At 37.2% G+C, this 13,300-nt stretch overlaps 1 protein-coding gene across 8 annotated transcripts in view; it reads left to right on the forward strand.

The window, feature by feature from the left end:
• Positions 1-13,300, forward strand: part of HMBOX1 (homeobox containing 1) — a 113,048-nt gene that overhangs the window by 79,329 nt on the left and 20,419 nt on the right. For all 8 annotated transcript variants that reach the window (XM_087929945.1, XM_087929937.1, XM_026715920.2 and 5 more), the window contains exon 5: positions 4,302-4,412. In XM_087929945.1, the coding sequence (XP_087786071.1) occupies positions 4,302-4,412 (111 nt within the window). The remainder of the gene's footprint in view (positions 1-4,301; positions 4,413-13,300) is intronic.

Raw genomic sequence — 13,300 nt, forward strand, 5'->3', positions numbered from 1 at the left:
GCTAGCATAAAAGGGAAAGTACCTAAAACAGTCTTGGGCTGCTCTAACACCAGACTGATGACAATATGGAATTTCTGTGTGAGTAAATAGTCTCTGCTGACATCTTCATTCTCTGCTTTCTTTTTCTACGTCTCTTCTGCTATTCTTTGTACTCTTTCAATCTCTCTCCTCTGCCAGAATCTTTTCCCATTATTTGCTTTTCAAATAGTTTCCCTATTTCCATCCTGACTTCCAGCACTGGATCCCATCTTCTTTCTCCCTATTCCTGATCCTACTATCTCCAAGTTCAGCAAAATATAAGAGAAGGGTTTCAAAGGAGGTTTGAGGAGTAACATCTGTCTTGGGAGGAGGGAAGATACTGAGGGTTGGTAGCTATCTAAGGATGCCAACTTGGGTGCCAAGCATGTCAGCAAACTAAACCATTCTGGGTGAATTTTACCTACTTGTTTATTGGGACTTTCATTCAAAATGTAAAGAGACATTCCTTTTCTTACTGATGACTTTCTTGGAAGGATTAAAAGTAGGAGATGGATAGAGAAAAAAGCCCCCAAAGCCATAAAATAAAAATACATCTAAAATAAAAAGGGACAAAGTTGGCATTGTTTGTCACATTAAAAACAATTGTATGATTACTGTCTAAAGGGGTCCTATGTAGAAGAAATCCTGCATAGAACTGCTAATGTGGAAGCTTTGTTGGCCTGTTTGTTTTTCTTTTTAGAAACTATATTTTGGGGTTTTTTGTAATGAGATAAACAAGACAATGGCAGCCTGGGCATGGTGTTATTAATATACAGATAAGGCAAATGACAATATGAACAGCTAAGAATAGCTTGCACAGAACACTCAGTCATGGTTCAGCTCTTTCTTTAGTGCTTGCTCCCTCTAAAGATCAGATTGGAGAATAACATATGTTGGAAGCAGAAAGTGGGAGATAGAATTAGAAGCTCCTTTACAGGAATCCAGTATAATCAGCGCCAAAAAGAATAATATGCGAAAGGGATGTTTTAGAGAACTTTTTTAAAATTGATAGGAAAGTAAAATTTAAAATGAACATTGAAATATGCTTAAAGGAAAGCGCCTCCTCAAATGTGAATTTTATAAAACATTTAACCCTGTTCATTATCAAAAGTGCTCTCCCAGTTCAGACTCAAGATGGAAGGGGTTGAATGGCTAAAGGAACATCCCTTCCAGATGTATAGTCTATTTACTACGGATATTGTTGTCCTGAAAGATGGTACATTGTAGTAGAGTTCTTTTAAATTGACTATACTATCTCTATTTGAAAATATGCGGAGATGTATCCACATGTGCCAAACCCTGATGTGTTTCTCCCTCTTTTCCCCACTGCAAAATGTATATTCGGCATCTAGGAAAATATCCCCATCTTCTTTGTGTGTGAGGGAACAGGGCTGTTTGGCTGTTTCTCTTCCTGCATTTTGGATCAAGCCAGCGCTAAATAATGGCTGACTGCCCTTCACTCTCTGGTGTTCCATGTGCCTGCTTTGCTCATTCTTACCAGTGCAAAATGAACAGCTGAGTGAGTCATTCCATTTCCTGGTGGACGTGTTCATAATGTCCTCTAAGCTGATATCTCCCTCTTCCTCCTCCTCTCACTCCACTGTTCCCTATCTTTGCAAGCAGTCGGAGCAATTAATCACAATAATGTCATTTGAAAATTAGGTCTCTTCAACTTCAGAGCTCAAAGCCTTTTATATTAAAAAAAAAAAAAGGCTGGCGTTTTTGTAATGTGCAGTGTCTGTGTTCTTCCCCATAGACAACAAAACTGTGAGATTACTGATTGAAGGGGGAGAGTGCAATCTAACCGCCATAACTGAAAAATGTAATCATTTCTATCTGCAGTTTCAGGTTGCTCTTTAAAAGCCCATTATGCACTAGAATAGGTTGAGAGATGTGCATAAGCATATCCATAGACTTCAGCGTGGAAGTGTTATAACCACAGGAAGATATAAGAGTTGCCTTATTCCAGATCAAGCAAATGCAATCTTTTATAGAACAGAGCAGAATAGAGTAGAGTAGAGTAGAGTAGAGTAGAGTAGAATAGAATAGAATAGAATAGAATAGAATAGAATAGAATAGAATACTTTATTGGCCAAGTGTGATTGGACACACAAGGAATTTGCCTTGATGTAAATACTCTCAGTATACATAAAAGAAAAGATACATTTGTTAAGAATCAAGAATCATAATGTACAACACTTAATGATAGTCATAGGGTACAATAAGCAATCAAATCATATTAGGAAACAGTCAATATAAATTGTAAGGATACAAGCGACAAAGTTACAGTCCTACAATCACAAGTGGGAGGGGATTGGTGATAAGGAGTGATGACAAGATTAACAGTAATAGTAGTGCAGACTTTGTAATAGTTGAACAGTGTTGAGGGAATTATTTGTTTAGTAGAATGATGGCGTTCGGGGAAAAACTATCCTTGTGTCTAGTTGTTCTGGTGTGCAGTGCTCTATAGCGTCGTTTTGAGGGAAGGAGTTGAAACTTTTATTTACATTCCTTTAAACATTTTAATCCTGCTTTTCTAGTTAGAATTTTCTCAGCATTTTTTTAAAGTCAGGTAATGATAACAGGTAACAGTAAGCAGGACCTCTGACAAAGGTAGAGGACATTTTTTTGCTATATGAACTAGAGAATCAAAGGAATGCTCCTTTGCAAAGCTTATATCTTTCTCTGCATTAAAGATTCTAAAGTACAGGAATTCCCGAGCTTAAGATGTATGGTCTCTGCAACATTAATACCACTAAACCAAGGACAGACAAGCTGGTTGTGATGTCCAAAATTTCTGTGACATCAGAGTGATCAGCTGGTGGCATTAAGAAAAAGAGGCAAAGGAAAATTTGAAACCATATGGAGACAGATTTGATAGCATTCTTTTGAGCAGTTCTTTCACAAGTATGGCAATAAACAAGATTTAAGCTGCACTTTTAAATACGCTTTGCCAGGAATGCATCTTGCTAAACTTAGTGGTAAAGTTGTGAGTAAGGCTATATAAAATTGGAATGCGTGTTTCTAGTCTGTTGTGTTGCAACAAATGTATCTTCCATAAAAATTTGAGAAGATATATTGGACAAAAATTATAGCCATGCCCACTTGAAACCACCCTGTACAGGAAATGCTTTAAATAACTTATAAGAAATGCACAAGTGTGTGTTTTAACAAGCCCTTGAGAGAAGGGCTTCAAAGATGTGGCAACAGCTTCAGAAAATAAGGCCTTATTCCATTATTGTTTTTAACTCATGCTAGATAATGTTTTGTCAGCAAATCTTTAAAAGATTGATACAAAAGAGTTGAGCTTTCAAGCAGAAGAATTTTAGGGAGATGGGATTGAAAAACATTAACATGAAAGATAAAGAAGTTCAATTGGTGGCATACTGCTGGTGACCTTCTACCGCTGCACCATAGAGAGTATCTTAACTTACTGCACCTGTGTATGGTTTGCACAGTGGGACAGCACTACAGAGGGTTAACATCATTGCCCAGAAGATCATCAGTTGCCCTCTCCCCTCTTTGGAAGAGCTTTATAGCTCCCGCTGCCTTAAAAAAGTTCAAAACATTCTCAAAGATCCATCTCATCCTGGGAACCCTTTTTTTGAACTATTACCATCTGGCAGATGGTACAGAATAATAAAAACAAGGACAAATAGGTTGAAAAACAGCTTCTATCCCAGGGCAGTAACTTTACTGAATTCTACTGTATGGTGCAATATTAATGCAATATCACAGGTTTTCAATTCAATCAAGAATGTGAAGGATGTGTGTTTGTGTTTATTTTCATCGTCATAATGTATACTGAAGATGGTATTTAATTTTGCTGTATGAGGTGCAATGATAATAAAGTAAACTAAACCAAACTAAACTAAAACATATTATGATAAAGAACTTGTTTAGCTTGTTCTGTAAATTCCTAATGGATGGAGGGACAATTCTACTTTCTCAGTGGGGGCTAGCTGCTCTGAAGCAATATTTCTTGACCACTGTCCCTTCTATAGCATTAAAAGTTGTTCTCTATTTTCTGAGGCATCTTTTAGATTTTACTTTCTTCCCTTTTTATTTTGGAAACTTGAAGTTTTCTTTCATCAAATCAAGCAGGTATTTTCAGAAATTCATATGACAGGTAGATTCACTGAGTCTTGTTCAGATTCTTTGCAAGCAGCTTAAAGCCTCTGCATAGGTAGTGCTTTGCTATTTAAAGAACAAAATTGGCTGTGTGGAGTGGAGGAGATATCTGATGGTTGTTTCTCCTGTGTTTCTCTTTGTCTCCCATGCAGGCATCAGTCAGAGTCGGATCTCCCACTGGCTGTTGCAACAGGGATCAGACCTGAGTGAACAAAAGAAAAGGGCCTTTTACCGATGGTACCAGCTTGAGAAATCAAATCCAGGTAAACAAAATCAAGTTAAGATACTCTGGCTGCTTCTTCTAAACCAAGGGTGTCAAACTCAAGGCCCGCAGGCCAGATCTGGCCTGTGGGGCCACCCTGGAAACAATGAAGGACTGGTCCACCGTGCCTTTGCCAGTGAAAATGGGCTGCCAATCTCCATTTTCAGCTGGGACCCTCTCCAGCGAAAACAGAGCTCTGGAGCTCCATTTTCACTGGCAGAGAGTTGCAGGAGGCCGCCCCAGCCAAAAATGGAGATTGGCAGCCTGTTTTCACTGGCAGAGCACTCAGGCCACCACAGGCGCCCCTGACATGAGTGATGTCAAGCTGGCCATGCCCCCCTGGCCACGCCCCCCATTCCCCCAAGGTCAGACACAAACCCGAAGCGGCCCTTAATGAAATCGAGTTTGACACACCTGTTCTAAACTATGCCTTTTGTCCCAGGGCTGTGAGTGTTGTTGGCACCATGCTTTAATCAGCAGAGAACACACACTCTCTCTACACTCTTTCCCCAGTCATAGCCTGTCAAAGATCATTTATTTGAAAGTGGCAGCCAAGGGGTTGGAGGACTTTGCAAATAGGCTTGACTATAATTGCGGTTATTATTTTAATTAGACTAAAAAAAAATTCCCAACTTTGTGCTCTCTAGGTATGTTGGGCTCCAAGTCCCACAATGCCAAGACCAAAAGTCACATTGACTGGAAATTTATAGAACTAAATTGCCACACATGTAGAGGAAACCAGGTTACAGAAACTTAAGCAGTTGTGAATGTTCTCACCACTTTCTGTTTTAGGTCACATCCTTGATTAGTGGTAGCTGAGTGGCCTGCTGACTGGACTAGGTAGCCTCCTTTTGCAAGAACACAGCTGTTTTTAAGGATGGAGGAAGAATAACCAGGAACATTTATTTATCCAAAACATTTGTATATCTGCCCATCGTAAAACCAATATCTGGACAGTTTACAGTACAACCATTCAAACAAAATATATAGCTAAAACAAAAACAATAAAACAAAAACTAGGAAAAACCTGGCACTACAACCACATATTCCTGATGCAACCCATCACATCCTTCCATTATTGTTTCCCCTTATCCGAGCGCCTAGGAGTAAACCTTTCTTTTGAGTGCTCTCCAGAAGGTTAAAAGGGTGGCATCCTGTCAGATCTCCAGTGGGAGGGAGTTTATAGGGTAGGGCCAATGGAGGAGGGGGAAACGTCACAATACATCATGTGACGATGATGTGATGATGATGTGATGTTGTGAGTTTGACACCCCTGGCTGGAGGTTAACCTTGGAGTTAATCTATGTTGATCTGGTTGCTGATTACTGTTGGAGAGGTCCTGGAATACTTTTATTCTCTTTGGGGCTGGTTGATTTGTCTCTTGTGCATAGTCTGTAGATGTTGTTAATGTCTATGTGTCTATGATTTTCTTCTCTCAGCTAGTGTTCTTGCATAGAAAAGTAGGATGCATTATATCTCCTCATAAGATAGGTGCAGGTGAAAGTAGAAATCTCTGTGTTGGTAATAGTTACATAGTGTATAGGAAATACTAGGATTTTCAGTTACTGTTATTTTTATAGTGCAACAAAGAATAGGAAATAAAATTAGTATAACAAACAATAGGGTAGTTGCATTTGATAAAGAAAATGAAGTGAACAGTTGCAAAGTACATTTAAATGTTTAAAAACTAGAGCCAGTAGGTAAAGTTGTATTGCTTGGTAAAGTATTTATGAAAGATGGAAAATGAATGGAGGTTCTAATCTAAGGCATGACAATCCTGGCAGAAAAATTAGTGGATAGCATGTATTTCATTGAGTGAAATGAATGTTGAAAGAAGTGAAAAATTGCTGCGTATGAAAGTTTGCTTCTGCTCATTTTGTTACATGGAAATAAGAGTTGGGTATATCAGAAGAAACATAAAAGTAACTCAGATGCAATGGGAATGGTTACTTAAAAACATCTGTGGTAAAACAAGACGATAAGGTCAAGAACACATACAGTAAGTGCCGAATGAATATGGATTGAATATGAAAGTGAGTCATAAAAGTAAAAAGAAACAGATTGAATTATGAAATGAATCGGGATCAAATCACAAAACAAATACCTAACAGGAGAGTAAATAGGTTAAGAGGAATGGACAAACTGGGAAAGTCATGATGAGATGGAATTGATAATAGAAGTGAAAAGTTTCAAGACAAAAAGCAATGTTTGAAGCAGTTTCCTGATGTGGTGAAAATAAGAATGGTTTTCAGGAAATACCTGTAAAACTGAAGAAGCTTCTTGGATGAGAAGCGAAACATCTTCAAGGAAAAACAAAGTCTCGTTGCCTTTTGAAAAAGCACATTTGGGACAATTTTCAAGAAACACAAATATAGTGAATGGCTTTGATATAAATTAGATTAATCTGTATTTTCTTATTTTATGTCTTTATTTCTTTGGCATACCATTCCTTACTTCTTTTCTGCACTTTGTATAATGCTACTTATACATAATAGCAGGATAAGTATGAATATGAAGAATTTGCCAAATAATTGCTTTATTCTCAAAACTTGAAGAATTAAATTGCTCCAGTTTGGAGGTGTTGTTGTCATTGTTAATATTGCTTTGTTTGAAGCTTGTCTCTTAGTTCCTGACTGTATGCATATGAGGTTACCTTGCTAGATTAAATTTTGGTTAAATTGTTGCAAATTGTCTTTCCTTTCTCACATGGTAGGCATCTCATGAACATTATGGACTTTTCGTGTAGCATATCATTTTTGCACAAAGATACAGTGTAGAATCTCTGGACATTTGAGTTTTACTAATATATTTGATAAGTAACCACAAATGACAGCCATCTATCAAACAGGCATAATTAAGAAAGACCTAGCACTCATGTTTACAACTTTAAAAAAATATGCAAAAAGAAGAAGAATTGGTAGGAATGAGGGAGAAAGAAAAATCCCAAGACACAGCTATTAGCTTTTGGTTTGCAAAATTACTTATACAGGTAATCCTCGACTTATGACCCCAATTGAGCCCAAAATTTACGATGTTAAGTGAGACATTTGTTAAGTGAATTTTGCCCCATTTTACAACCTTTCTTGCCTCAGTTGTTAAGTGAATCACCGCAGTTGTTAATTTAGTAACCTGGTTGTTAAGTGAATCTGGCTTCCTCAATGACTTTGCTTGTCAGAAGGTCGCAAAAAGTGACCACATGATCTTGGGGGACATAGCAGCTGTCATATATGTGAGCCAGTTTGCAAGAATCTGAATTTTGATCACATGATCATGAGGATGCTGGAAAGGTCGTAAGTGTGAAAAACAGTCATAAGTCACTTTTTTTGATGCTATTGTAACTTTGAACAGTCACTAAATGAACTGTTGTAAGTGGAGGACTTTCTGTATAAGACACTCCTTTGGCCAATGTATAGGACCAAGCTGATAATTCTTTTACCGTTACAGGCTTTAGGAGTGCAAAAGGAAACATAGTCTATAGACAGCTGAATAATAGTAAACTGCTTTATGTATCTTTCTGTTTGAAAAAAATGCATACATTTTCGGACAAGTTTTGGATTCAGACTTGAGTCCTGCTACAAAGGTAGACTTTTAAGCCACTCTGACAGATATTGCAGTACCCTTGTTTTGACATCCAGAATGTTAATTCATTTGGTCTGGCTTGATTAGTCTTATTGGCAAATAGGTAGCCCGGCAGCCTCTATGAGTCAATGAGTGCATAACCTTGGCAGCGCTTTCCGTCTCTTTCTCCAGGTCGTCACCAATTTAAGCAGACATAGAGATGTGATGGCTTTGGCTTGCAGTCTAGGCACAGCTGTCTGCATTTTTAAAGCAAAAATGCTGGAGCTTTCTCCTTGGGCTTTATCCCATTTTCTCCTTGCTTGAACATGTTCTCTGCAAGGGGAGGAGAAGACATTCCTCTTCCATAAGAAAGAAATTTGCCCATCTTGTTAATGCTTCCGCAAGGCTTGCGAGTGAGTGACCCTGTCTGGCCTGCTATTTCTAAGGGCCCGGCTAACAGTGAAAATAGAAAGACTCCCTCCCACTCCCATTGTCCCATCAAACCCTTTGAACCAAATGTTTTAAAAGTTTCCCTTCCCTGTGATTTTCCTTTTCAAATTTTGTGGATCATTTTTTCCCCTCTCCTTAGGGTTCAGGAATGGGTTCTAATAATTAGCTTCAACATTCCTTCTAGTCCCCATGGAAATGCAATAAGCTTCTAAAGGAGGAAAAAAGTGAAGTTAGGGAATAGGGTGTCAGGAGAAGGACAATGAGCTAACAAAGAGATTCTGTGTGTCTCTTTTAATTTATATTTGGTCTATCCTGGGAACTCCACCAGTCAGCCTAACAGATGGCCAGGTTCACTTTGCAGAGTGAAATGGGTAGCATATAAATTTAATAAATAAGTAAATAAATGGGGGACCGCAGTTTGAAATGCATGTTTCCCTAAAATATCTCTACTTCTAAGTGTGTTGGACTACAATTTCCACAGTTCCTGTTCAATAATATCTTTATTGCTTATTGTACCCTATGACTATCATTACGTGTCGTACCTTATGATTCTCGACTCTTGACAGATGTGTCTTTTTTTTATGTATACTGTGAGTATTTACACCAAGACAAATTCCTTGTGTGTCCAATCACACTTGGCCAATAAAGTATTCATTCATTCATTCATTCATTCATTCATTCATTCATTCATTCATTCTATCTATCTATCTATCTATCTATCTATCTATCTATCTATCTATCTTACGTGAAATATAGAAATGTACATCTGGTCGATACAAAGACTTGGGTTTGATGTGGACCATCATTGTGGAAGCATCTCTTTCTCTTCCTTTAGACTGCCAGATTTCTGTTGGACTGCCAAGGAACTTCCAGAAGTACCTATTATATATGTACATGGGCATTGGTTTTTAGAAGAATTTCAGGATATACCAGAGAAAATGTATACTTAAGATCCAAGGCATGCTGTAATAAAAGGTTCTAAACAGAACTTCTATTTTTCATTTTCCCACAATCAATCAATACGGAGAAGCACCAAATAGCACTAATATTTTAGGGAGAAACAAGATACAATTTACAAATGGTAGAAGAGAATGCAGAAGGAAGGGAGGGAACAAAATATATACTTTGCAGAAGAATCTTCTTGGCACCATTACCATCTGAAGTCTGGCTTGAAAGAGTGAATGAGATAATATAATCAACAGCACTGTCTTTATAGAAATAGAAGGGAGCAAACCTATTATGAATAGAATAGTCACTAAAAAATTAGTGAGCACATGAAGAACCCATAGAATTCTAAGAAAGCTTTGGGCTACCTCCATATCAATTCACATTTATAACACAGGTATAGTTATAAATTCTTTTCTAAGAAATGGATTCATGATTGAAACACAGCTGCAAGTCTTATAATTTCAGATTTGACTTGACATTTTTGCCAGGGGCATCACTTGTTCCCTTTTAATTCCAAACTTTGACACCACCACTGTTTCAAAGAAGCTTCAACTAAAAGTTTATAGTACTAGCAAATCCAAAGGAACATGACAATTGTAGCAATGCAAAAAATATATATGGGATCGGGTACTTCATGAGTAGACAGTATCATGAAGATTGGATTTATTTAATATCCATGGGACCATAGCTAAATTTGTTGTGATAGGGGGAAGAAATAAATTGGGAAAGTGAGTTTGGAAAGTAGTGGATTCGCTGGAATCCACATTAGAACATTTTGTTGCAAATCTACCTTGTAATTTTTGTTCATTCCTCTAATGTCCAGAGTTTTGTCTGCTTTCTAAACTAAAATGCCACAATTCTATTACGTATTTGCTTGTTTGTTACAAATATTTTTATCACACAAAAAATGAATCCTAACAGTTTCCACAAAATTCAAACTATCAAAACAAAGTATATAAATACCAATGAATGCTTATACAATCAACAATCCAACTCAGCTCCTTAAAGTCATTCAAAAAGACAGATTCAACCAACTTCTAGTAGGCAAATAGGAAGGCACTAGGTACATATTTGGGAGCAGGTTGTTCCATAATAAGGTCTTAATAGAAAACATCACTTTCTAGTCATCATTCTCAATGAACTGTGGTGGCGCAGTGGTTAGAATGCAGAACTGCAGGCTATTTCTGCTGACTGCCGGCTGACTGCAGTTCAGCAGTTCTATTCTCACCAGCTCAAGGTTGATTCCGCCTTTCAAGGTCGGTAAAATGAGGATCCAGATTGCTGGGGGCAATATGTTGATTCTTGTAAACTGCTTAGAGCGGGCTGTAAAGAACTATGAAGCAGTATATATGTCTAAGTGCTATTGCTATTTGTGAGATGAGTTCACTTGTTTTCAGGAAAACAAGTGAACTTAAGATCTTACGTTTCCCCTCCTACATGAATACATATATCAGGCAGTTTTTATTTGGAGAAACTGAATGGTAGAACCCCTTTACAGTGGTTTAGAGATTAAAAACAGAACAGATTAGAAACCTGTTGGCAACTAAAGCAGCAACCAGAAAATAAATATAAATCTTATTGCAGCTCTCAGTTGCCAATAACTTGGCTACTGCATTTTTATCCACTTTATCTTTTGAATCATTTTCAACGGCAGCACCATGAAGAATGTTACAACAATCTCATCAAGGGGTCCAAACAGTTATGAAACTGGACACCAACCTCAGATAAGCAAAGATTCCCCTCACTTTTGTTATTCTTCTTTTTCTAGCAAGGACTAAGAGTCCAAGAGTAGTTCCAAGTTGCAGGGTACAGCCCTTTCATGGGAAGGGCTGGCCTGAAAATTGAAAATTGTTGATGAAAATAGTTGATGAAAAGTTGATGAAAAAACATGAAAATTGTTGGTGGAAGAAGCCAAGGAGAATAGAGAAAGAAGAAAACAGAAAAGTAGAACATTGTTGAATTAGACATTGGAAGAAAAAGGAAGTCGATAATGAACCCAGATATGACTGGGTCTTTGTTCCCAGAAAATGGTGGAGGCGAAAGGAAGTGAACTGCGAATGTGTGTCCCAGCAGAGCTGTAACAACCAACTGTATAAAAGCAGTGTGGTGACTGCCAAATATCCCTAACTCTTTTCTTGTAAAGTGGGTTTTCGTTCTACCAGGTAGGCGTGTTTTTCCTTTTACAGGGAGTGGGATGACAGAATCATCACGTACTGAATTAAAAGTAGGCTTTGAAGCAGCAACGCTTTCAGGGTTGTAGCCAAGTGATCTAATCTCTTGGCTGTGCTGCTCTTTTGCTTGGCCATTTCTAATACTTAAGAGGAGGAACTGCAGAGCAGGGGAAACGTGTTGTGTGTTCAGAAAGCAGGCCCGTCAATAATAAGTGATTTACATGGAAGCAGAAATATTGCCGAAGAAAATTTATAGATTTTTTTTGTCTTCCTTTTTAACTAAGAAGCATCTTTGAAATGCTTGTCTCATAGGATTATTTGTGTCTGTTCTCTAGAAGCTAAATGCTACAAAAATTTGCTCTCTTTCCCCTTCTGCTCTGATGTTCACCAAAAAAAGGATTTCCAGAGAGAAGTTTTGCTTTTCAGAGCCTCCTCTCAATGTTTTGCATTTGGCTACTGATATTTTATTTTAAAACAAATTTTGAAGCTACCGTTTGAAGATGAAACTGTAAATTTCACTTTTGGTCAATTTATTTTGAAAGGAATGAGCCCAAAATTCAGTTTTAGCTTGCAAATGTGTCCCTTTTTCCATCAAATTGTACACTTGTATGTACATTCCTCCTTGTATACATATTTATGAATATTAATTTATGAATAAATATCTAAATATTTATATGTATATACATTTCCTATATGAATTTATATGCCTCAAGATGGTCAGCATATAAATTTAATAAATAAATACTTTTGAATAGGAATAGTTTTCAACTATTCAAAACCTTTACTTCTGTCCTTATTTTGCCTTAATTTATGTAGTTGTAGGTTGTTTTAGAATTGCAGATTACATGACAACATTAAGAAAAATGTTGAATTTTGTGAATATCTGTATTCTAATTTGCAATGTTTTGGAAATGCAGGCCGAATAAATGCATATAAACATTGAGATTCTGTTTCAGTACATATCATACAGAGTTATGTAGAGATTTCTCTTATGTCATTGGCACAGGTTTCCACAACATCTCTGAAATTTTATATAAAAACATATATTCTGTATCTTCTGGGCTTATTGTACTGCTGTTAAACGTGAAGTATACAAAACAAGAAAAATAAGCAATCTGTAGTAAATATAGGTTCATTTGAAAGTCATTATTGAGCTGATTTTTTTCTGGCTTTTTTAATTAGCTTGAATATCTGGGCTTTCGTATGCTTAAATATGCTGTTGTCTAAACTGCTAAGGTGTTATTGAATGTTAATGAACATTCCAGCTGTTCAGATACAAAACCCCAAATGCTCTGTACATTAGAGGAAGTACTTAATGAAGGGAGGTGCAGACAAGGAAGGAGGCAGTGCTGCCATAATGTTAGGTAATAATTAGTCTAGGTGTTTGGATGTGCATAAGAGAAGAGGGAAAGCATGTAAGGACTTTATAGGAATAGTCTCTAAATGTGAGGGGAAAAAACCAAGTAATCTCTTATACTTACCAGGCTACTTACAATATGTTATAAGCCATCTCACTAAATTATAGTGGTACAGTGTGATCTGATGTATTGGAAATCCTGCGTTGGTGAAGCATACTGGATAGAGAAACACCATGAAAAAAAATGCTACTTTTATGCCAAGATCAGTTGATTTTAGACATGGGATCAAGTGTACTATCTGTCTTTCACTTATGTAGTTACAGTCCCAGAATGCTAAGAATTTTTTTCACACTACCCATCATATTTATAGGCAATCAGTCAAAGAATGCATGACTGTATATCTA

The sequence above is a fragment of the Pseudonaja textilis genome, chromosome 1 (assembly GCF_049901715.1).
Source record: "Pseudonaja textilis isolate UNSWEBS1 chromosome 1, rPseTex1.2, whole genome shotgun sequence".
In the NCBI taxonomy this organism is placed as follows: Eukaryota; Metazoa; Chordata; class Lepidosauria; order Squamata; family Elapidae; genus Pseudonaja; species Pseudonaja textilis.